Source organism: Rana temporaria, chromosome 1, assembly GCF_905171775.1.
Source record: "Rana temporaria chromosome 1, aRanTem1.1, whole genome shotgun sequence".
Classification (NCBI taxonomy): Eukaryota; Metazoa; Chordata; class Amphibia; order Anura; family Ranidae; genus Rana; species Rana temporaria.
Genome location: NC_053489.1, coordinates 639,188,771 through 639,215,316, shown reverse-complemented (window position 1 = coordinate 639,215,316; position 26,546 = coordinate 639,188,771). Strand labels below are relative to the sequence as shown.

Below are 26,546 nucleotides of genomic sequence, written 5' to 3'. Positions count from 1 at the left end.
TTGGCATTAAGCACAATCAAAGGACAGATTTCTGCTCTGTCAGTGTGGTTTCAGCGGCCGCTGGCCACCCACTCGCTGGTTAAGACCTTCCTTCAAGGGGTCTTACGTATTAAACCTCCAGTTAAATCCCCGCTTTGCCCGTGGGATTTAAACCTTGTTCTGTCAAGTTTACAGAAACAACCGTTTGAGCCGTTGGCTGAAATTCCTTTGGTTTTACTGACAAGAAAGTTAGTATTTTTGGTCGCCATAGTTTCCGCAAGAAGAGTATCGGAACTGGCGGCCTTATCCTGTAAGGAACCATATCTTATTTTTCATAAGGACAGGGTCGTTCTCCGCCCTCATCCTTCCTTCCTACCGAAGGTTGTATCCAGTTTTCATTTGAACCAGGATTTGGTATTACCATCCTTCTTCCCTAAACCTACTTCCAGAAAGGAAGGGTTGCTGCATACCTTGGATATCGTCAGGGCCATGAAGGCCTATCTTAAAGCTACAAAGAAGATCCGGAAAACAGATGTGCTGTTCATATTACCGGATGGGCCCAAGAAGGGGCAGGCAGCTGCAAAGTCCACCATTTCTAGGTGGATTAAGCAATTAATCACTCAGGCCTACGGCTTGAAAGGGTTGCCTCCTCCAGTATCATTAAAGGCTCATTCTACTAGGGCCATGGGCGCCTCCTGGGCAGCACACCACCAGATCTCTATGGCTCAAGTTTGCAAGGCGGCAACCTGGTCTTCTGTCCACACGTTTACAAAATTCTACCAGTTGGACGTAAGAAGGAATACAGCCTTTGGGCAGGCAGTGCTGCAGGCTGCAGTTTGAGACCCTCGGATTCCGGGGGCTCCTCTTTTTTGAGTTAAATTTAAAATTTAAGATTATTTTTCTCAACTAAGTTGGATTTATTATGATTTGAGTATTTCTCTAAATTAAATCCTTTTGTCTTGGAGATGTTCTCCCTCCCCTCATTGTGAGCATTGCTTTGGGACATCCCATATAGTAATGAATATGCCGCTCTGTGTCCCGTGATGTACGATAAAGAAAAAGGGATTTTTAATACAGCTTACCTGTAAAATCCTTTTCTTGGAGTACATCACGGGACACAGAGCTCCCACCCCTCTTTTTGGGGACCATTTTGGGAGGCATACTGCTTGCTACAAAACTGAGGTACTCCTCCTATGGGAGGGGGTTATATATGGAGGGGCATTTCCTGTTTGAGATTGCCAGTGTCAACACCTGAAGGTACTCCATATAACCCATATAGTAATGAATATGCCGCTCTGTGTCCCGTGATGTACTCCAAGAAAAGGATTTTACAGGTAAGCTGTATTAAAAATCCCTTTTTTTTTCAGATCCTCCGAGTTCTTTGTCATGAGGTGCCACGTTGAACTTCCATTGACTAGTATGGGAGAGTGAGAGCAGAAAACCCAATCTAACAGACCTGCTCCCCATTCACACCTAAGACCTTGTAACACTGAGTCACATGACACCGGGGAGGGAAAATGGATAATTGGGCCCTATTTGAGTAAACCCCCCAAGTCCACTTTTGTTGCCAGCGGTTAAGACATTTAGATCCCCTTTCACACTGGGGTGTTTTTAGGCGCTTTTGGGCTAAAAATGGCACCTGAAAAACGCCTCTTCTGCAGCCTTTGTGTGAGAGCCAAAGTGCTTTCACACTAGAGCGGTGCGCTTGCGGAAAATGGCCTGGTCATGGGGGGGGGGGGGGCGTAAACCTTCCAGAGGTCAAGTGGCTGATAACAGACAGAAGCGTACACGGAGGAATAGAGGCTCAGGGGAGCATAGAAGAGTATAATTGGATCAGGGGGTGAGCTTTCATGACAAACTGTATTGAGGATATCACTGCTACCCTCCGACAGGGAGCAAAAACAGGGTCTGCCTCCTGCCTTTATGGATAAATTGGAGGGTCAGGAATGCGTACACAGGATCTGTGTCTTGGCTTTAATGAAGGAATCCAGGGTCAGAGAAGTGTACAAAGGGTCTGTTTCCTGGCTTTAAAGGATAAGTTCACCTTTTAAGAAATAATAAGTGCACATATTTTTGCAGGAAAAAAATGTGCATTTATATTTTTTCCTACAAGAGCCTGGAAAGCATTGCACCCATGCTTCACATTCTGAAGATAAGCGATGTATCTTCTCTTTATACAGGCTTTCTTTTGAAAGCTGGAGGGCTTGTGAATGAACTACGAGAACACTCATCAGCACCCTCGTAGTTCATTCAGAACTACAAGCCAACAGTAGTTGTAGTTCATTCATTTACAGGAAACTGTAAATTAATGATGCAGCCATATGTGGGTGGAGCCGCGCTGTTTTTAAATTGTGACAACAGGCCCAGGGAGAAGAACCCCTGCCTGCTGTCGCATCAAAGGGGAATCGGGGGGGGGGGCGAGGGTTGGCAGAAGCTGGAACATGTTACATGTTCCACCCTAAACATGGGTGGAACATGTAATCTGTTCCAAAAGGTGAACTTATCCTTTTGACCAAAAATGTTGGTGTCCAAAACAACCAATTGGATTCTCCCAATGCACCGCACAAGGATGATTGGTTGTTATGTGAATCTAATGATATTCTGTCATGTTTGTAGGAACACCACCATCTATAGAGACCGCAAATCGACTTCTAGATCTTCTGTGCTTTTACGGTGATGGAGATCCTGCATCGGAGAGCCAGCCAAATCCAGACCAGGAGAATGAGACTGTGAGTCACTATTGTATTGTACAAGTTTTTTAAAGTGGCGAGGAAACGGGAATGTAAAGCATTTTATATTGTCTCTTAAATTGTCCTTTTTTTTTTTTTTTCTCAAAGGAATGGTGTTCTGACAGCCATACATGGTGAATTGTAGTCTAACCCCCTGCCGCCGAGCGTAGGCACATTTGCGGCCTCTGCTTTCGGGGGTTATCCCGGTATTGTTTTTTTTAGAGCGGTCGATCGGCTTTCCAGGGAGGCTAAAAGCCACTCGGTTGTTATCCCGGAGGAGTGGGAGGGGACATCTCCCGCCTCCGCCGAGCCTCCCGTCCCATCGGGAGACCTGATCTATGATCCGCCACCTCCAGCGCCCAGCCACAGACTGGAACGAAGCCATACATGGCTTTTATCCTGTCTATTCAATATAAATACAGAAGCGACGTCACTTTCGGTTTACTCGGCTGCCAATGGCGCCGGATTTAAAAAAATATACAGTATTCGGAATCGCAGTTTTCAGCGATCTGAATACTTTAAAGTGCAAAGGGGGGATCTGGGGTCTTTTAGACCCCCGATCCCTCCATAAAGAGTACCTGTCACCACCTATTACTGTCACAAGGGATGTTTACATTCCTTGTGACGGCAATAAAAGTGATCAACAATTTTTTTTCCGCGCAGCAAAGAAAACGCATACATAAGTCGCGCTCGCATATGTAAGCGGTGTTCAAATCGCACATGTGAGGCATTGCCGCAATCGTCAGAGTGAGAGCAATAATTTTAGCACTACACCTCCCCTGTAACTCTAACCTGGTAACCGTAAAAAAAATGTAAGCGTCGACTAATGGAGATTTTTAGGTACCGTAGTTTGTCGCCATTCCACGGGTGCGTGCAATTATAAAGCATGACATGTTTGGTATCTATTTACTCGGTGTAACATCATCTTTCACATTATACAAATATAAAAATTGGGCTAACTTTACTTTTTCTTTTTTTTTTATTCATGAAAGTAAATTTTTCCCAAGAAGTTGCATTTAAAACACAGCTGCACAAATACCGTGTGACATAAAGTATTGCAACAATCGCCATTTTATTCTCTTTTAAAAAAATAAATATAATGTTTGGGGGTTCTAAGTAATTTTCTAGCAAAAAATATGGATTTTAACTTGTAAACACCAAATCAGAAATGGGCTTAGTCATGAAAGGGTTAAACCCATTTTCAGTGGACCAATTGGACAACCTATTCTCTGTGGAGCAGCAGATGTCAGCAGGAAATGTGTCCAGTCCAATAATAAGAGACAGTTGGAGATCCGTTCCCCATCCATCGATCGGATGAGAACGGGCAAGCAGTCTGTTTACATTCGATTGCTCCATAGAGGACAGCGGGCTGTGTCTGCCCTGCATAGCGGATCGGACACGGACCTGTCATCCACCTGATCGGAGGAGTGATCCCCTGCTGAGCAGACGGATTCACTTGACTGATTCTGCTCTGTCTGAAAGGGGCCTTAAACACAGATACCTAGATTCACGTTGGGGCGGCGTATGTTTGAGCCGGCGTAGCGTATCGTATTTACACTGCCGCAAGTTAGAGAGGCAAGTGCTGTATTCACAAAGCACTTGCGTCCTAAGTAACGACGGCGTAGCGTAAATGTGCTGGCGTAAGCGCGCCCATTTCAAATTGGAAAGAGATGGGCGTGTTTTATGTCAATAAGGCATGACCCCACGTAATTGACGTTTTGAACGTACGGCGCATGCGCCGTCCGTGGACGTAACCCAGTGCGCATGCTCCAAATTACGCCGCAAAGACTCATTGGTTTCGACGTGAACGTAAATTACGGCCAGCCCCATTCACTGACGACTTGCGCAAACGACGTAAAAATTTCAAAATTAGACGCGGTTCCGACGTCCATACTTAACATTGGCTGCGCCATCTTTTTGGTGGTTTATCTTTACGCCTGAAAACGCCTTACGTAAACGGTGTATCTTTACTGCGACGGGCAAGCGTACGTTCGTGAATAGGCGTATCTCGCTGATTTACGCATTCTAGGTGTAAATTAGCGTACACGCCCCTAGCGGCCGGCGTAAATAGACAGCTAAGATACGACGGCGCCGGCGGTCGTATCTTAGCTACATTTAAGTGTATCTCAATTTGAGAATACACTTAAATATACAACTGTGTATCTACTGATACGCCGTTGTATCTCTACGTGAATCTGGCTAAGAGATCACACAACTATGCTGACCTACCATCAACACTTTATAAATGTTTTCACATAATGCTCTAGTCCCAACACTTTCAAAAGGGGAGTCAAAATAAAAATTGTGAAAGTTGCCTGAATTTTGCATGAAAACATTTTATACAGAGATGCCTTTTGTTTTAGAAAAGTGTTTGGTTCTGTAACTCGCCTTGATCCATTTGGTGGTTGTTGTGCAAGTTGATATCTGCCCTGTTACCTGCCTTCTTTGTGGGCAGCATAACACTAGACCAGTTGGGACAAAGCCGAGGCAATCGGCTAATTTACAGATGTGGGGGGGAGGGAATATGTTTAACTACTTCAATACACTTTCACCCCATTCCTGCCCAGGCCAATTTTCAGCTTTCAGCACTGTAACATTTTGAATGAGAATTGCACGGTCATGCAACACTGTACCCAAATGAAATTTTGATTGATATTTTTGCACACAAATAGAGCTTTCTCTTGGTGGTATTTGATCACCTCTGCTCTAAACAAGAGTGTCAATTTTGCAAAAAAAAAGCAAATTTTTTTGCTTTTAAATCTTTTTTTTTTTTTTTTTTTTTTTTTTTTTTAATCAGGATTGTGGCAGACAGATCGGACACTTTTGACACTATTTTGGGACCATTGACATTTATACAGCAATCCGAGGTATAAATAGCCATTGATTACTGTATAAATGTCACTGGCAGGGAAGGAGTTAACACTAGGGGGCGATAAAGGGGTTAAATGTGTTTCCTCACTGTGTGTTCTAACTATGGGGGGGGGTGGGACTAACTTGTGGAGGAGACTGATCGGTGTTCCTATATACTAGAACACACAATCTATCTCCTCTTCCCTGACAGGACGTGGATCTGTGTGTTTTTTAAAACGGGGGCTTTTTTTGTAGGTGCCCTAATTGATTCACAAAGCAACCGCTTCGCTTCTAGCTGAAAAGAACATTGCACGTGAGCAAGGACAATGCAGTTTTCCAGACAAGATTTTGTGGTCCTCTTTCAAAATGCTAGAGAGTTTCTCATAATTGAAGACGTGTATTCTAGTTTTGCCTTTGAAGAAAAGGATAGTTCAGTTTGTTTTTTTTGTTTTTTTTTTGTTTTTTTTAGGAAAAAAACGATTTGTTTTACAACAAAGATATGTTCAGCTGCTGTTTGCGGATGATTTTTTATTTTTTGTTCGATTTTCATGTAGAAGTGTGATCTATGGGTTTCTCTGAATCTGTGTATCAAGTAGTGGATATTATTTGAAACAATTTGGACCAGAATAACTAATCTCATTAGACCCCCTGAAGCATTTATTTTGGAAAAATTATTTTAGAACCTGTTTTCAACCTAAAACTTGAAACCATATAATTAGGCCGTCTGTTCTAACTGTATAATGATAAAGGGGTTGTAAACCTTTGTGTTTTTTCATCTTATTGCATCGTATGCATTAAGGTGAAAAAACACCTTGCGGTGTCTGGCCCCCCAGCCTCCCCATTTTACTTACCTGAGCCCCGAATTTCCGTGGGCGCAATCCCGCTGTCACTCTCTCCACGGGTTCTCGGCTATTCATTGGATAGATTGATAGCAGCGCAGCCATTGGCTCCCGCTGCTGTCTATCAAATGCAATGACACGGGCGCCAGGGGCGCAGAGTCCTGCATTCGGCGGCTACTTACGCCAAATGCTGGACACGGGAGCACGCCCCCAAGGTAACGCTCTTGGGAGAGCGATTCCTAGAGGGGGGTTGTCTGATGAGGAGAGGAACCGAGAAAGCCGGCGTGGGACCCCAGAAGAGGATGTTTAGAGGCCACTCAATCAAACCTATAGTATAACTGTAAAGGGTTTGTTTTAGGGGTGCAACGGATCAAAGACCCCCGGAGAGCGGAAGACCCCCGGAGAGCGGAAGACCCCCGGAGAGTGGAAGAAGAAGCCCCCCCTGCTAATTGAGCTAATAACGAAGACAGGGGGGGCATCCGGAGCAGAATAATAAATTATTTTAAAAAGCCTTGTGTTGTGTGTTTACTAAATTTTACTTTTTGCCTCCAGGTGAATGGATAGGGGTACGATGTACCCCATATCCATTCACTTAGGGTGGGGGGCCGGTATCTGGGGGCCCCCTTATTAAAGGGGACTCCCAGATTCCGATAAGTCCCCTCCCGCAGACCCCGACAACCAATGGCAAGGGTTGTCGGGAAGAGGTCCTGTCCTCATCAACATGGGGACAGGGTGCTCTGGGGTGGGCGGGCCCGCAGTGCGCCCCCCTGCCCCAGAGCACCCAACCCCCCCATGTTGAGGGCATGCGGCCTGGCACGGCTCAGGAGGGGGGGGACGCTCGCTCGTCCCCACTCCCATTCCTGACCGGCCGGGTAGCGTGCTTTGGATACGGGTCTGGTATGGATTGTAGGGGGACCCCCTACGTCGAATTTTCGGCGGAGGGGGGTCTCCTTACAACCCATACCAGACCTAAGGGCCTGGTATGCTCCTGGGGGGGAACCCATGCCGGTTTTGAATTTAAAAATTGGCGTGGAGTTCTCCCTCAGGAATGCATACCAAATGCCGTCGCTGGAATGGGCCTTTACAAGGTTTGGCTAACTTTCCACATTATAAAACCAGCCCTAGTTTTGCGCCGGCAAATTCGGAACTTAGGCAGAAATCAAAGTGCTGAAATGCTTTGAAAATCTGCTTAAGTCCTCATTTGCATACGCAAAGCTGCATTTCAATGAGAAATGCCCCCAGTGGCGGATGCGGTACTGCATCCTAAAATCTGACCGTGTAAGTGTCTTACACATGTCAGATTTTCTGCCTAACTTTGGAAAAAGCCTTTTGAGAATCGTTTCCAAAGTTAGGCACAGGGATACGCAGACTTAACTGCTGTTCAGCCTGCGTATCCCTTTTGAGAATTTGGCCCATTGCACATGGGCACAGCAATACATTTTCAAACTACAAAAGTTTCCCAGCCACAATGTTGTGGTTATCATTCAAAATACAAGTTTTTTATTAATCATAAAACCACACAGTAGTCTAGTTTTGCCTTTGAAGAAAGGGAGAGAGTTCCCTTTTTTATGAAAATACTTGTTTTGCTGCCAAGCTCATTTCTGCTGAAGATGGCCAATTTTTTTAATTCATGTAGCTGTGTGATCCATGGGTTTCCATTAAACACTTCAGCCCCGGAAGATTTGGCTGCCCAATGACCAGGGCATTTTTTTGCAATACGGCACTGCGTTGATTTAACTGACAATTCCACAGTCCTGCGACGCTGTACCAAACAAAATTGATGTGTCCCCCCCCCCCCCCCCACACACACAAATAGAGCTTTATTTTGGTGGTATTTGATCACCTCTGTGGCTTTTTTTTTTGCGCTATAAACAAAAGAGCGGCAATTTTGAAAAAAACACAATAGGGGTACTAAAGGCACTTTAACACTAAAGTGCAAAGTGCACTTGAAATTGCACTGAAAGTGAACTTGGCAGTGCAGTCGCTGTAAATCAGAGGGGGACTTGCAAGGAAAATAAACAGAATTTTAGCTTGCACATGATTGCATAATAAAATCGGCAGAGCTTCCCCTCATTTCAGATCTTCCCCTCAGATTTGCACTTTGCAGTGCAAAGTGGATTTGTCCTTTGTAAATAAACCCCAGTATCTTTTTACTTGTTGCTATAATAATAATTATCCCACATTAGCTCTGCAGGAGGGATGCCCTCATCAACACAGTCATTGTTGATGGGAGAATCAAGCAATTTTCTTTCCTGCAACCCATTGTTGCAGGAAAGTTTTTTTTTCTCCCAAACAGGTCTACTTATTTGGGAGTTTTCTTTTCGCCTCTCGTTCTTATGACAACTCACAAAATGTTGGGATTTCTCGTCACTTTCTGTACAGTATGAGAGATGATGGGCATCAGGATCATTGGAGATAATTAATCTCTTCAGAGGAACACAGACCACAATAACCAGACAGAGGATGTAACCACTCCCTCCTATTAAAAAAAGAAAGTTTTGGCTTTACATTTTTAATAAAAAGGTTTTATATTTATTGAATATACCTGGAAACTGAAATCGACACATCTATTTTTATTCCCATAATTGAAAAAAATCCTTGTTTGTAAGTGCATACTCCTCTGGTATTTTGTATCTGAATGAATCTCATATTTTTTTATTTTTTATTTTTTTCAGACAAATGGCCAGAAGAATCTAGGTTTCCAGAATATGCCAGAAGTGAAGCGTTGGAGGTATTGCACTGTTTATGGTGTCAATCTTTTGTCCCCATGATTAACCTCTGGGGGTGGGGTGAAATGCGTTGGGTGGGTGTCGCTTGGCTGGAGCCCAGGCTGAGGCTGTCATTTCACATGTCCACAGGATCTTGCAGTGATGTGCGGCACATAGGACCATTTTTGTCTGTTATGGTGTCAATCTGTCGTTTATGTCTATGTCTATGTCTAAAAAATGAAAAATCCAGTGGTGCTCAAATACTGCCAAAAGAAAGTTGTGTTTGTGTAAAAAAAAACAAAAAAAAAAAACGTATTTTGTTCGGGTACAGCGTTGCATGACCGCGCAATTACCAGTTAAAGTAGCCAATGCTAAATATCACATATTTTTTTATTTAATTTGTAATCTATAAATATTATAGGAGATCGTGTATTTACTGTTCTGGAATAATTATGTTGTAACGGACTCTTGGCACTTTGGTATAAATGAAAGAATTTGAAAAAAAAGTAGCCAGTGCTGAATGGCAACAAATGGCCTGGTCAAACCTTTCCGGAGCTCAGTTATTTAAAGTGAAGTTCCACCCATAAATATAACATTACATCAGTAGTTTTAAAAAAATGTCATTAGTCCTTTAAGAATTTTTTTTTTTTTAGATGCTGTTTTTTAGTGTTGTTGCTAGGCAGAATAGTTAATCTTCCCTCTTCCTGCACCTAGGTGCTTAACCTACACCACACAGACTCCTGGGAATGTAGTGGGTGTAACTTTCCAGAAGTCTGTGCACTCCCCAGTCTTGAAGAATCATGTGACTTGGACAATACAGGTGCTGAAACCTGATCTGAAACCTATTAAACTGCTTGTGCAGCACTGAGCATGTGCGAGATCTGCAAGGCTGAAATCCAGGAAGTCATACAGTCTGGCTTCATGATGCCCACACTTAAGATGGCCCCAGTCAATTTCTATTTTATAAAGTGTCTAAATGCTGTAACAACCTAACAAAACGGACCTTAGTTTACAGACTAACTTTACTAGAATACATTAAGCTTGTGTATTACAGGGGTATTTATATATAAAAAGTGAAATTGTGGCCGGAACTCTGCTTTAAATAGCAGACACTTCTAAGTGTCTTTTTATGTTCTATCTTTATTACTGTTTACCTGCAGTTCACATTTTTATAGTTTTAGGTCATAGTCTTTTTTTTTTTTATATATATAATAAAATGCAGTTATAGTACAATGACACCGTCTGACATTATCCTTTTTTTTTGGATTGCTGTATGGATTTTGTACTTTATTCTCTCCTTTTTGTTTTAAGGGATAACAACAATGCAGAGAGAATCTTTAACCTAATGCCAGAAAAAGACGCGCATTCCTTCCGAACCATGATTCGAGGAATGGTGAAGGTATAACTTGTTTATTACAACACTGACTAATTGGAATTGGAGGCCATGTTGAAAGGAAACTATGGTGGTTTGGAGATTTTGGGCATATTGTAAGGTGTGTGTGTGTGTGTGTGTGTGTGTGTGTGTATGTATGTATGTGTGTGTGTATATATATATATTCATAAGGCCCCTTTCAGAGTGGGGCGGGGGCCGCGGTGGCGGTATAACGCCGCTAAAAATAGCGGCGCTATACCGCCAAGATTGCTGCGGGAATCAGCCACTAGCTGTGCGGTATTAACCCCTGCTAGCGGCCGATAAAGGGTTAATACCGCCCGCAATGCGCCTCTATAGAGGCGTATTGCCGCGGTTTCCCATTGTTTTCAATGGGAAGGAGCGGTATACATGCCGCTCCTCTCACCGCTCCAAAGATGCTGCTGACAGGAGATTTTTTTTCTCTCCCGCCAGCGCTTTGCCTCAGTGTGAAAGCCCTCAGGCTTTCACATTGAGTCTGCAGTGAAGGAGTTTTTCAGGCGGGATAGCAGCGCTATTTTTAGCGCTGTACCGCCTAAAAAACTCCTCAATGTGAAAGGGGCCTAAGAATGTGTCCACTTCCAGCCCACAACGTCCTATGATATTGCAAAATTTGAGTGGGGATATCTGAATAATGCCAATACAGCTATCATTCAGATATCATCTTTTTCTGCCGGTGATTCCCTGCAATGTAAAAACAATAATTGAGGCTGTTCAGCCACTTGTTTGTTTTTACAGGCGGTGGGAAGGGACATCCCCCCCCCCCCCCCACCTCCCTAAGCCCTTTGGTGCTTCCACCGACTCACCCATGCATTCGGTGAGCCAGAGAATGAATCCCCCAGCAGCGGCCATTTACCATAGAGCTGACCAAAGACCAGATGGTCCTGGGATTGTTTTATTTTTAGGCTTTCCAGCCTAGCGGGGAGATCTGGGGACTTGCAGTCCCCGGGTCTTACTGTAAAGAGGACCTTTCATGCCCTATTCCAAGGGATGTTTACATTCCTTGTAATAAGAATACAAGTGATCAAAAAAAAAAATTTATTAAGTGTCAAAATATAAAAATGTTAAATAAACAAAAAATAAATTTCAAGGGCCCCTGTCTCCATGTGCTCGCACACAGAAGCAAACGCATACGTTCATCGCGCCCGCGTGTGTAAACGGTGTTCAAACCGCACATTAGAGCCAGAGCAATAATTTTAGCCCAAGACCTCCTCTGTAGCTCTAAACGAGTAACCTGTAAAGCGTTTTAAAGCGTCGCCTATGCAGATTTTTAAGTACCGAAGTTTGGTGCCATTCCATGAGTGTGCGCAACTTTAAAGCGTGACATGTTGGGTATCTATTTAGTAGATGTAACATCATCTTTTACATTTATGCAAAATAATCGGGCTGACTTGAGTGCTTTTTTTTTTTTATTATTCATGAAACAATTATTTTTTTCCTAAAACAAAACGCATTTGAAAAAATGCTGGGCAAAAAGTTTCAACGACCACCATTTTATTTTCTTAGTGTCTCTGATAAAATGTGTGTGTGTGTGTGTGTATATGTATGTATGTATATATGTGTGTATGTGTGTGTGTATATATATATATATATATATATATATATATATATATATATATATATATATATTTTAGGGCTGCAACTAACGATTATTTTCATAATCGATTAGTTGGCCGATTATTGTTTCGATTAATCGGATAATAGCCTTAAAAAAAAAAAAAATAATGCATTTTTACATTTTTTTTGGGCCAATTTGTTGTTGGGCAGATTACAAAACACAAATTGCCGCAAAAACACATTATATGCTTTTCTGCAGCTTCTCCATTGAAGTATATTGAACCCAAAAAAAAAAAAAAAATCGCACCGTTTTGCGTTAAAAACTCCTTGCCCTTTCCAAATACGCAGCATCCGGAAAAGAATCATGGATGTGAACGTGTCCCATAGGAAAACATGTAAATGAACTGTAGTGTTTCTGCAAAAAGCACCAAAGAACAGAGGTGTGACCCAGGCCTGAGATGTTTAGTAACATAATGGGGGTAAAAAAACAAAAAGAGCAAATAATCGCTAGTGTAAGGGGTTAATTTTTTTACTGTGGGACAGTAAAAGTAATATTTACAGTAGCGATTTGCTTTTTTGTACTATAAAGGGCTAATTTTAGTTTTTTTAACCCCATTATGTTACTGGCCGATTAATCGATTATGAAAATTGTAATCGATTAATTTCATAATCGATTAGTTGTCGATTAATCGATTAGTTGTTTCGGCCCTAGTGTGTGTGTGTGTGTGTTTTGGGGGTTCTAAGTAATTTTCTCAGCAAAAAAATATATGATTTTTACATGTAGGAGAGAAGTGCCAGAATTGGCCTGGGTGGCAGCCTGGCAGGTAGTTAATCTGGAATGCTACCATGCTTCACTGAGCATTAAGCTGGCCATATATTATCACCTTCCCACCCGGCCAGTTGGTTGGGCAGGTGCTTTTTCCTGATTGTATGTCATATGACGTCCTTTCAGAAGTTGCCGCAATCAGCCGGTCATCGGGCTGTCAGATTGTGCCGTTGGCGCAGTTTTTCCCAAACAGAAATCGCATTTGAATTTTGTTTAAGACAAAAATTCCATCCTGCACCTCCAGATTTTCTCACCTTCATGGCCAAAAGCAAACATCAGTTTGGCAACACTACCATTGGAAAATCAAATGAATTCTGAAAATTAACATTTTCTAACAAAATTCTATCAGTGAATGGCCAGCTTAAGAGAGACCTGAGATACTACTATTCATGTACCATAGTAAACGAACTAAAAAACACAGAACAGGGCTCTGCCCCACCTGGCCCATGTACCCTGCTCCCTCCTGCCAATAGCTCCCGCTGCTGTGTCTCAGCCAAGGAGGAGGCAAGACCCAGGAGAACAGCCGATCTTGTGTACATTGTTGGGAGTGCGATCAGTCTCGGGTATTGGTGGGGGCTCTACAGGGAAAGCTGCATACTGAAGTTTTTACCTTCATGCAAAGAACCACTTGTCAACTGCATAACTTAAATATACGGCTGCAAGTTGGTACCCAATACATGATTCAACACTTCCGGGTTGGGGGTGCACATGCGCGCCACTGGCGGCCAGCTCCCACTGTGATTATACACAGCGGGAGCTGATCTGAGGGTACTGTGGACTTCATGTCCGCCGATCATCCAGTACAGAGGCAGAACATTGGTCTGCCTATGTAAACGAGGCAGATCGTCGTTCTGACAGGAGGAAAGGCATGGGTCCTGTGTGTCTGCAAAGCAGGGACATGGATCTATGTCTTCCCCCTAGTAAAAGCACCTCTCTCAGTACACAAAAACTAAGGCTAGGAACACCATTAACGCCCCCTGATAACCCCTTCCCAACCAGTGTCATTACTTATTAGTGTCACTGGTCCCCAAAACGTGTCGGTGTCCGAATGTCCGCCGCAATCTCGCAGCCCCACTATAATTCACTGATCACCGCCATTACTAGTAAAAAATAAATAAAAATATCCCATCGTTTGGTTTGCACAACAGTTATCGCGTCTACAATCAATATACCTTATTTGGGATTTTTTTTTTTACCAAAAATATGTAGCAGGATGCATATTGGCCTTAAATAGATTTTTTGTCGCTCTTCTTTTTTTTGTTTATAGCACAAAAAATAAAAATGCAGAGGTGATCAAATTACCACTAAAAGAAAGCTCTATTTGTAGGGAAAAAAGGGAAAATGCATGAATGGCGCAATTGTCAGTTAAAGTAACACAGTGCCATATCACAATAAATAGCCTGATCAGGAAGGGGGGGGGGGTAAATCTTCCAAAGCTCAAGTGATTAATTAACACTTTTATTTTTTGTATTTCATCTTTTCAGCATGCAGCTTTCAGCAAGGCATTTGACATGTACACAGATCTTCTCAATAACAGGCTAACCGGTGAGTCTTTTTATAGCAGTTGGAACTCGAAAATAAACTCCAGATTTTATTAGAACTGCAGCTGTTGAGCATCTTTATATTAGTAATACAGGCTTGAGAAAGGGGCTAGATGCATGGAAACACATTGGCCCGGATTCAGGTAGATTTGCGCTTTTTTTACGGAGGCGCAGGGCAACGTTTTTGCCCTGCGCCCCCGCAAATTTACTGCGCTGCCCTTGATTCACGGAGCAGAAGCTCCGTAAATTGCGTGGGCGCGCCGGCAAAATGCCCGGCGTAAGCGCGCAATTTAAATGATCCCGTAGGGGGCGGGAATCATTTAAATTAGGCGCGTTCCCGCGCCGATCGTAGAGCGAAACTTTCCCGACGTGCATTGCGGCAAATGACGTCGCAAGGACGTCATTTGCTTCAAAGTGAACGTGAATGGCGTCCAGCGCCATTCACGAATCACTTACGCAAACTACGTAAATTTGAAATTTCGTGACGCGGGAACGACAGGTATACGTAACATTGGCTGCCCCTGCTAATAGCAGGGGCAGCCTTACGCGAAAGACACCGTACGGAAACAACGTAAACTGGGGCTCGAAGTATGAATCGCCGTTAGTATGCAATTTGCATACTATACGCTGAGCACAACGGGAACGCCACCTAGCGGCCATCGCAAGAATGCAGCCTAAGATATGCGGGCATAAGAGCCTTATGCCGCGCATATCTTAGGCTGCAGTCGGCGTAACGAGGTTCCTGAATCGGGAGCATTCGTTACGCCGGGGCAAGTAAGCAATTGCGCTGCGTAACTATGGTTACACAGGCACAATTGCTTCTTGAATCCGGGCCAGTGTCATTTTCCCTTACACTCTTGTCTCTTACCTCTGAGCTTCCTACTTCCAGAGTGCATGTGCTGCTTTGCCAGCTGTCTCAATATACTGGCTTTGAGCTGAGGCTGCGCTGCAGCAGCTGTCTGTGGATCCTGAACCTTTCCTCCTTTTACCCGTCCCCATGCTGCATCCTGTGACCTGATGACTCTGCTTCTTGCTCTGGCGGCTGATACTCTCTAATGTACATGTAAGCCAGTGTTTCTCAATTCCAGTCCTTGGGGCCCCCCAACAGGTCAGGTTTTCAGGATTTCCCTCAGATGAAAAGGCTGTGGTGATTACTAAGGCAGTGAAACTGATCAAATCACCTGTGCAAAATAATGGAAATCCTGAAAACCTGACCTGTTGGGGGGGCCTGAGGACTGGAATTGAGAAACACTGATGTAAGCGGATGCTTAAAGTGGTTGTAAACCCACATTGCCCTAGAAAAAAACAAAAAACATCTGCAAGACAAAGGCATAATGAGCTAGTATGCATAGCATACTAGCTCATTATGTAATACTCACCTGAGATCGAAGCCCTCGCAGAGGTGCCCGACACAGCATCGGCTGGCGACATCGCTCCCGGAGTTACTTCCAGCTATCGCGTCTCAAAAGAGTCCGCCGACGTAATCTGGGAGAAATTCTCATGGATGGGAAACTCAATGGTGGTTGTCCATGAGAATTGTTTCTGAACATGGGATCAGCCAGAGACAAAAATGTTGTGATGAAATGTTGTTATTGTCACAATTTGACCCATATGCCCCTGACACCAAAAGGTTGGGTCAGGAGCTCGAGAAGGATGCGGTATCAAACAACCAGTGGTGGCCGCTCCATTATGGGTGCAGGGGCGCCCCACCCCCCCAATCCATGGGCCCGGCCCCTGATCTACATTCCGGGCCGCCGGACGCATGAATTTCAATGATCTTTGATTTTTTTCAAGTACATGATTAGAGCCTGAGGCTCTGACTGGCTTTAAAAAAGGGTGGACGCAGGGGGAAGCTGCCCGCTGCCTAGAATGGGGTAAGTGCGGGGCTGATGGACAGACCGACTGTGGGGGTGGGGTCGGGTGATTTGTTTGCTGCCCCCCCCCCCAAAAAAACAGAGCTCCAGCCGCCACTGCAAACAACAAAAGTTTGGGCATCAGCATTTGGGCATATGGTTCAAAGATCAGGCTCGGGAGCCTTGTAGTAAAAGGTAAAAATGCGTTTTTTTTTTGTTCTGTCTCTCGCATATGTTAAAATAAACCTACTATTAAAATTATAGCCTAATCATTTCTTTGTCAGTGGGCAAACGTACAAAGTCAGCAGGGGATCAAATACTTTTTTCCCCTCACTGTAATAAAGTATGCCTAGTTGCTGACATCGCCCTGCACTCTGCTTTTTTTTATCTTCAGATGTAACCGGATAATTAAATTGTGGTCAGTGCTTTCTATATATAGTGGGGTAGATTCAAAGAGCAATTGCGTCTGCGTAACCATAGTTATGCAGCGCAATTGCTTACCTGCGCCGGCGTTACGAATGCTCCTGATTCAGGAACCTTGTTACGCCGACTGCAGCCTAAGAAATGACTGGCATAAGGCTCCTTATGCCGTAATATCTTAGGCTGCATTCTTACGCAGGCCGCTAGGTGGCGTTCCTGTTGTGGTCAGCGTATAGTATGCAAATTGCATACTAACGCCGATTCACAACCCTACGCGAGCCCTGCGTACGCAGTTTACGTCGTTTGCGTACGTCATTATTTGCGTAAGGATGCCCCTGCTAATAGCAGGGGCAGCCTTACGCAAAAAACGACGTACGCAAACGACGTAAACTGCGTACGCAGGGCTCGCGTAGGGTTGTGAATCGGCGTTAGTATGCAGGGGCAGCCAATGCTACGTATACCCGTCGTTCCCGCGTCGCAACATTTGAAATTTACGTCGTTTGCGTAAGTGAATCGTGAATGGCGCTGGACGCCATTCACGTTCACTTTGAAGCAAATGACGTCCTTGCGACATCATTTACCGCAATGCACGTCGGGAAAGTTTCCCGACGGAGCATGCGCCCTACGCTCGGCGCGGGAACGCGCCTAATTTAAATGATCCACGCCCCCTACGGGATCATTTAAATTGCGCGCGCTTATGCCGGGCATTTTGCCGGAGCGCCCACGCAATTTCTGCTCCGTGAATCAAGGGTAGCGCAGGTAATTTGCGGAGGCGCAGCGGCAAAACGGTGCGCTGCGCCTCCGTAAAAACTGCGCAAAGCTACCTGAATCTACCCCAGTGAGTTCTTTCATTCTAATGCCATTTTATGCTTTATAGCCATTTTGGAATCTTGATATTTAGTGGTTATTTACTAAAACTGGAGAGTGCAAAATCTGGTGCAATTCTGCAAAGAAATCAATCCAGGTTATTTTTTTGTCAAAGCTTAAAGAGGTTGTAAACCCTCCTTTTTTCACCTTGGTGCATCCTATGCAATAAGGTGAAACAATTCTGTCAGTCACCGGCCCCCCAGCCCCCCCCGTCTCTCTGCCTGGGGTTCTCGACTCTTGATTGAATAAATTGATAGCAGCGCAGCCATTGGCTCCCGCTGCCGTCAATCAAATCCAATGACGCAGGGCCGAGTCCTGCATTCAGCAGCTATGGACGCCAAATGCTGGACACGGGAGCGCGCCCACAAGGTAACCCCCCTCCTAGGGGGTTATCTGATGCAGGGAGGAGCCACGAGAGCTGCCGAGAAGACGGCGTTCGGAGCCACTCTGTACAAAACAAACTGCACAGTGGAGGTAAGTATGACATGTTTGTGTAATATATATTTTTTTTTTTTTTATTTGAACCTTTTAGTATCACTTTAATTGAGCAAGCTGAAGTTGGAATTAGAAGCTGATTGGCTACCATGCACAGCTGCACCAGATTTTCCACTCTCCTGGTTTTGATTAATTTCTTCATATCTACAGGTGATCCTTCACTTTAAGATACTGCTCCCCCCCCCCCCCAAGATTGGACACCTACCAGCACACTAAGGGTCCTTTCACACGTGCGGACCGTTTTTTAGATCAGTTTTTTATCATCAGTTGATCAGTTGTCATCCGTTTTTCATCAGTTGTCATCCGTTTTTCATCAGTTGTCATCCGTTTTTTTTCATCCGTTTTTTTTTGTTAGAACTTTATTTTTATTACATATTTTGATGAAGAACGGATGTTAGCGGATCGGATGTTAAACGGATCGTCCGTTCCGTTTTTTTGACGGAAGAAAAATAGGGTTTTCTTCCGTTCAAAAAAACGGAGCTTAACGGAGACGGATGTTAACGGACGTTAGCGGATGCTCATCCGCTAACGTACGCTATCCCATTGGAAAGCATTGCAGTCCGTAAACGGACGTATGAAAAAACGGACAAACGGTCCACACGTGTGAAAGGACCCTTAAACTGCCAGTTTTAGCATGCGGCAAGCGTAACTAGATTCTCAGTTGATAGATATGTTTCTCGTAAAGCCAAGCAGGCTGTTTTTTCTATTACATGTAACTTAAGCCCCATACACACCATCAGATTTTCTGTAGATTTTTGTCTTCAGATTTACCAAAACCATATAATATGAGGTCAAACCTTAAGGGTTTCAATTTGTATGCAATCAGGCAGGCCCTTGTACTACATGGTTTTGGTAAATCTGAAGACAAAAATCTGCAGATAATCTGATGGTGTGTATGGGGCCTAAGGATGAGCTCCGGCATGTTCGCACAGTCCATGTGCAGAGCCTGCCAGGCAGTCCGCATGGCACTAATCACAGGCAGGGGAGACATTTCCCGATCTCTGCAGCCGAGCATCGGGACAATGTCTCCCTGCCTGTGATTAGCGCAGCGCCGTGCACACGTCCTGGCGGGCTCTGCACGTGGAGTTTGCGAACACGCCGGAGCTTATCCCTACATGTAACTATTGAGAATCGTGTTTTGTGGGGAAAAGTTTGTTTTTATAGCTCCTTCTTTTTTTTTTTTTTTCTCTGCACAGGAGATGTACACACTTTCAATGCTCTCATCACGGCCGTTCCAAGAGTTAAAATTGACAGCAGAGAGAAGTGGGCTTCGATGGTGGTAAGACAAGTAGTGGTCTTGTGTCTTGATAGTAATCCTGGTCTATTGTATTGTGAGCTTGGTGTGCAAATGAATGGTAAATGGTGCAAATAATGCAGGAGCACTTTCCTTCCTGACAACACACCATACCTGCGGACACATTAACCACTTGCCGACCGCCGCATGTATATGTACGTCCACAGAATGGCACGTACAGGCATATGGGCGTACATGTACGTCCCTGCCTTTCCGCAGGTCCGATCGGGACCCCCCCGCTACATGCGGCGGTCAGATTCCCGCGGGGAGCGATCCGGTGCGACGGCGCGGCTATTCGTTTATAGCCGCTCCGTCGCGATCGCTCCCCGGAGCTGAAGAACGGGGAGAGCCGTATGTAAACACGGCTTCCCCGTGCTTCACTGTGGCAGCTGCATCGATCGCGTGATCCCTTTTATAGGGAGACTCGATCGATGACGTCAGTCCTACAGCCACACCCCCCTACAGTTGTAAACACACACTAGGTGAAGAAGAACTCCTACAGCGCCCCCTGTGGTTAACTCCCAAACTGCAACTAAACTAAAATAAAGAATGCAATTTAAATGCATTTTTTGCTGTGAAAATGCCAATGGTCCCAAAAATGTGTCAAAATTGTCCGAAGTGTCTGCCATAATGTCGCAGTCATGTCGCAGTCACGAAAAAAATCGCTGATCGCCGCCATTAGTAGTAAAAAAAAAAAAAATTAATAAAAATGCAATAAAACTATCCCCTATTTTGTAAACGCTATAAATTTTGCGCAAACCAATCGATAAACGCTTATTGCGGTTTTTTTTACCAAAAATAGGTAGAAGAATACGTATCGGCCTAAACTGAGGGGGAAAAAAAATGTATATATGTTTTTGGGGGATATTTATTATAGCAAAAAGTAAAAAATATTGCATTTTTTTTTAAATTGTCGCTCTATTTTTGTTTATAGCGCAAAAAATAAAAACCGCAGAGGTGATCAAATACCACCAAAAGAAAGCTCTATTTGTGGGGAAAAAAGGACGCCAATTTTGTTTGGGAGCCACGTCGCACGACCGCGCAATTGTCTGTTAAAGCGACGCAGTCCCGAACTGTAAAAACCCCTTGGGTCTTTAGGCAGCATTTTGGTCCGGGGCTTAAGTGGTTAAACAGTTTCGAGCCTTGAGGTTGCTCACTGATCAGTACCTTGTGTCAGTTTTGAGGGGTGGGGAGGAAATTGTTCAGAGGTGGCCCCATTTGGGGAACTGCTCCCCTTAAGGGAGTTGGTACAAAAGCAGGGGGAGGTATCAATGAGGGAATGGAAATACCGGCAGTTGACAGACCTGTTTAATAAATGGAAACACCAAATTAGATTAGTAAATACCATGACTACTTTTGAGGAGTGGTGTGTTAACCGCTTGGAACCAGGCCATATGTTATCTCGGATGCACAGAATGGTCCAGAGTGCCCAAGATAAGACAATCCCATATTACATGCGTGAATGGGAAAGGGAGTTGGGCCTTAAATTTACAGTGGAACAATCAAATAGGTTGATGGAAATAACACACCGGTCCTCAATAAGTTCATATATACAGGAGATGTCGTATAAGTTTCTGACTAGATGGTACCATACGCCGACCCGTTTGGCTCAGATCTACCCATTAATGAATGCCAACTGCTGGAGGGGGTGCAATCAAAGAGGTTCATTTCTTCATATATGGTGGCAGTGTCCCAGGATCAGGAGATTTTGGGAGGAGATATCCCCGTGGATAAAGAAACTGACATTAAGACCTATTGAGCAATCCCCATTGCATTTCCTGTTTCATGGAATGCCAGCATCCATAAAGTTCTACAAAAGAAGTGTTACACCACACCTATTAAATGCAGCGAAGGCACTGATACCTAGATACTGGAAACAACCTAAAGTCCCCAATATAGTGGAATGGAAAATCGAGGTAGAGAGGATAATGGAGGCAGAGAGATGGGTATACATGGTCAAGGACCAACAGGACAAATTTAAGGATATATGGGCAGGGTGGATATATTACTCTCCTGAAGTAGGGAAGGATTAGTTTGGGGCGGAGAGGCTAGGAGGCGGGTGGGGGGGAGTGGTGAGACGGCGAATAATCTTTTCCTTTTTTTTTTTTTTCCTTTTTTTTTTTTTTTTTTTTTATTTTTTTTTTGCTGTGATTTTTTTTGTTTGTTGTTTTTTTTTTTTTTATTTTTTTTTTCTGTCTCCCTACCCTGCGGGCACCGGAGGGGGGAGGCGCGGCCCCCCCCCCCCTCCTATTTTTTCACCCTTTTTTTTTTTCCCCTCCTCTTTTTCACAGCACTAATTTGGATCACTAAAGAGGAAGAAATAAATAATCAACTAAATCACATAGGAGGATAAGTATAGAGGCTCCCCTTAAGGAATTTTATTTGGGAGTCATAAGAATGGGAACGGGGGTGTTAAAGGAAGGTTATAGTCACAAAAGAAAGACCACTAATAAGGGAAAGGAGAAGAACACACTCAATATTTTTTTTTTTTTTATTTATTTATTCATTTATTTACTTATTTTTTTTTCCTCTCCTCTTTTTTGAGGTGGGTATGAAACTTCTCCCCTTCGCATGGTAGGGGGGGGGGGGAGATAAGGTGATGGGGAGTTAATGAGGCACGAAACAAAGGAAACATTTTTTTTTTTTTTTTTCTCTCACTAAAGTCACGAAATTAAGGACTATTAAGCCCTGCACAAATACCTTTGCTTTTTTTTTCTTTTATTATTAGGGTGGTATTGAGCTCCTCCTTTTTGTGCCATAGGGAGGTCATAAGGTGATGGGGTCTAGGGGGTCACGAGGGAGGGGGGGGGTCTCGTCTCTCCTTTCTCCTCCTCTTTCTCTCTCTCCCTGGCGTCCCTCCCACCTCTTGTAGGTGGGGAGTGGGACGGGGGATTGGAGGAGAGGGAGGGGGAGGCCGAGGGTGCCCATGGGGGGGATAATGTAATGTATGAAAGTAATTTTTTTTTTTTTTTTTTTTTTAAGTTGTTTGTTGTTTTGTTATGGTGATTTGTTTATTGTATGTGATGTAATTTGGAAAATAAAGAAAAGAAGTAATTATAAAAAAAAAACGCTTATTGCGATTTTTTTTTTTTACCAAAAATAGGTAGAAGAATACGTATCGGCCTAAATTGAGGAAAAAATTTTTTTTATATATGTTTTTGGGGATATTTATTATAGCAAAAAGTAAAAAATATTGCATTTTTTTCAAAATTGTCGCTCTATTTTTGTTTATAGCGCAAAAAATAAAAACCGCAGAGGTGATCAAATACCACCAAAAGAAAGCTCTTTTTTTTGTGGGGAAAAAAGGACGCCAATTTTGTTTGGGAGCCACGTCGCACGATCGCGCAATTGTCTGTTAAAGCGACGCAGTGCCGAATCGCAAAACCTGGCCTGGGCATTTAATTTAATTGGTGATGCAGGAAGAAGAGAGAAGTTGGTTACACTGTACAGAATTTTAGGATGTAAATGCCTACTGCCATGCTCCTATTTAGTGGTGTATGTGCTTTTTCTTTGGGGGAATTGCACAGAATAAAGCCCAACTCGCCTGTAAACCTTTGGAAGTAAAGAAAAACAAAGCAGTTCTTAAAACAAAAAAAAAAAAAAAATGTTCAATTCTTACTGCAATACTTGCCTCCCATACAGTGCTGTCCCCAGAGTTTCATGAAAACTGGCAGCCTGTTCAAATCAATGACAGGCAGCTAGCTGTACGGACCTCAATGAGCATCCCAGAGTACAGGTATGCTGCATGAATCGGGACACATTCACATTCTGATCAGTGCATTTGGACCTGCACGGATGTTATCTCTCTGGGATGTACATTGAGGTCCATGCAGCCGGCCACCTGTCCTTGATTTCAACAGGCTGCCTGCACAGAATACCTGTGCATTCTGTGTATCTGAAGATGGTTCTTCTCACAGACCTATATTAGGCCTTAGGCTGGTACCTTCAGGTAATTGAAAGTTTTTGAGGACATGCCCCTCTATAACTCTACCCCACTCTGTGAGTCTTCAGTGTTTTGCTTGTGTTCTAAGGTGATGGACCCCTTCATCTCATAAACTCACCCACTCCCACTCCACTCCCCCCTGCTTGCTCCTGTCACTTTACCACACACTTGATATCCTCAGTACAGATTGCACTGGTTGGCACTGGCAGGTGGCAGTGGTTGGCACAGGCAGGTTTTACACTGCATTCAGTTACATGTCAGTTTCACACAGTTAAACCATCGGCTCAGAGAGAGGAGCTTTCAAATTCACCGGTAATGTCGGGGGTGGGCGGGATCCGGCAACTATTTAATACCAGCCAATGATTGGGCTGTTTAAGAAAGGGGCGAGCCACATACATGTAGCGTCCCACCCAGATTCCATCCAATTAGCTGGTTCTCACAGAACGCTTTATCTCTATCTCTCGTTACCTCAATATCGGCCTAATTTGGATAATAATCGTTCGATGCCGATTCCTCCAAATTGGCCAAATATCGGTCGACCTCTACCAGTGCCTGCTAATACAACATCATTGGACCCCGCATGGGCACTCACCTCTGCAATTTGTGCAGCACGTGTAGTTAACCACAGGGTCCTATACAGTGCTGTGGTCGCTGTGGTAGCTACAGCAAAAACTCTGAACATTCGCTCTACCAAAGGCCCACTCTGCCTCTGAATTCCTTTTCACCTAAACAGGATCTGACCTCTCATACCCAATCCCCCCCCCCCCCCCCCAGGGGAAGAGAGGAAGGTGTAGGATGTTGGTTTACCTATTATTTTTTTCTGAAGGGGTATGCAAGGTGAATCTCAGATCAGGCCCTCCCTTTACAGCTTGCTTGGCACTGTAGTCTGGTTCTCTCTGCCCTGCAGAAACCGTCTGATCCCAGGCAACACAATTGCTTTTTTGTTTTTATATATATTTTTTTTACTTTTTTTTCGCCACATTTTTTTTTATTTACAATTCTTTGTAGCCATTTATTATGTATTTTTTTGTGTAATAGCTGTGTTTCACTTTCCATATCTTGGCGGCTGCTAACCTGCAGCACCCGCCAAATACCTTTCTTTAAATTGACACATTTCCCTGGCACTCTCCTAGGCTTGACAAATTGGCATATTGGCCCCAAAACACATTGCCTAACCCCCCCCCCCCCCCATGCCCCTCTCATCACAGGCTAGTTTGCTGACTGCTGCACCGCTGCCAGCTTGGGCAGATTCAGTGCATCTGCTCCAGTTCTTGCTCTCGGCTGCTGCCTGTCATTCTCGGTCCCATCGGTTATTTAACACTAGGCAGCATGTGGATCCTGGCTCGTTCCTCTTCACCCCACTGGAGCTTGCTGTGAACATGTACAGCAGGGGTCGACTGTTTTTTCAGGGCCGATGCCGATATCGGGTGCCGATATTTTGTGCAGCATGTCACTTGCCACTGTCTACTGCCACTTATATGCAGCTTGTCTCTAGTTGCACTACTTCTGGCAGCCACTCCCCAGCAGCGTCCGAGCAGGTAAACTTTCACATGTGGGCGGTGAGCCCTAATGGCCCTGCTTTAGGGGCGGAACAGTTGTGGTGCAAAGTGGGTAGAGAGAGATGTCATCTCTCTGTTACTCACGGCTCTGTTGACCGAGATTGGCAGAGACTGCAGCGAGCGCCGCGCAGGGGAGGAGGTCTGACCAATATTGGCAAGTTTCTGACCATTTATTTGAAAAATTTGAATATCGGCCCCCAATAATTGGCCGCTTCGATAATCGGTTGACCCTTAATGTACAGGCTGATGTGATTCTCTGGTACCAGGCTGGATGTTCTTTATTTACCATATAAGTGGATGCTGCCTTATCTCCTATAAAGTGATTTGTATACTGACATTACTCTGTGCTCTGCATTTTTCTTGCGTTTTTTTTTTCTTCTTCCTATTCTGGATTACTCTGCATTGCATGCTTCAAAACTGAGGACTCATGGAGCGGGATAAGGTTATAGCGGGGGATGTCCTCAAAAGCTTACCAGTGTCCAGTCACCTGATGGTACCAGCCTAGGGTCTATGGATACTCAGCCTGTGTTCTGTACTGTACTCCCAGTATATGGAATTTACTGGTAAGTTAAAGGATAAGTTCTCCGCTCCCCTGGTGTGACAGCTAAGGGGATCTTCTCCCCATGGTGCTGTGGAGCACCATGATAGTTCATTCTCTCCTTCTGTCTGATTGTATCTGCCTGCCCCTAAGGGATGTACAGATACACTGGCAGATCTGCTGGAGACCTGCATGGCACCAGCGATCTGCTGGTCACTGGTGCAATGCTTTACAAACAAAAACAAAAAAATCTAAAAAAAATGTGTATTTTATTTATTTTATTTTATGTATTTTTCTAAAAAGTAAACGTATCCTTTTTAAAATTGCTTTAGTGAGCATTTGAATTCTAAATAATACAAGGATATCGTTTTGTGTTTTTAACCACTTCAATACCAGCCACCGTCATATGACGTCCACAAAGTGGCTCTACCATCCAGAGTGGACGTCATATGACGTCCTGGACTTTGAAGGGGATATCTGAGTGATGCCTGCAGCTAGAAGCATCATCCAGATATCTATCTCTTGTGCCGGTGATTCTGCAAAACATAAGAATGATCATAGCGGCGGTTCCGCCGCTAGATCGTTCTTACAGGCGGCGGGAGGGGACACCCCTCCCGCCGCCATCCGGTGCTTCTCCGGGCTCTCTCGTGCCATCGGGGGCCCGGAGAACGAATCGTCCGGCGCTGGCAGGAAGTATAGAGATGACTGGTGACCAGATGGTCACCAGTCATCTCTATGACCGTCGGAGGACCCGGGCGCGATGTGATGACGTCACGCCCGGGTCCCGTAAGTAAACAAAGCCGCGATTGCGGCTGTAAGCCACATTATTCATGAGATCAGTGAATTTTTTTCACCGATCTCATGGTTTCCAGCCTGGAGGAGAGATGTGGGGTCTTATTGACCCCGCATCTCTCCATAAAGAGGACCTGTCACACACATTCCTATTACAAGGGATGTTTTCATTCCTTGTAATAGGAATAAAAGTAATAAAAAAGTAAAAAAAAAGTGTAAATAAATAAATATGTAAAATAAATAATAATAAAAAAAATTGAAAACGCCCCTGTCCCCGGTAGCTCGCGCGCAGAAGCGAACGCACACGCAAGTCCCGCCGACATATGTAAACGCCGTTTAGACCACATA

General features: G+C 44.2%; 1 protein-coding gene across 1 annotated transcript in view; it reads left to right on the top strand.

Annotated features, from left to right (window-relative positions):
- Positions 1-26,546, top strand: part of PTCD3 (pentatricopeptide repeat domain 3) — a 111,471-nt gene that overhangs the window by 32,094 nt on the left and 52,831 nt on the right. Inside the window, exons 8-12 of the mRNA XM_040335454.1 lie at positions 2,596-2,708; positions 9,073-9,128; positions 10,417-10,504; positions 14,381-14,441; positions 19,269-19,351. Of these exons, the coding sequence (XP_040191388.1) occupies positions 2,596-2,708; positions 9,073-9,128; positions 10,417-10,504; positions 14,381-14,441; positions 19,269-19,351 (401 nt within the window). The remainder of the gene's footprint in view (positions 1-2,595; positions 2,709-9,072; positions 9,129-10,416; positions 10,505-14,380; positions 14,442-19,268; positions 19,352-26,546) is intronic.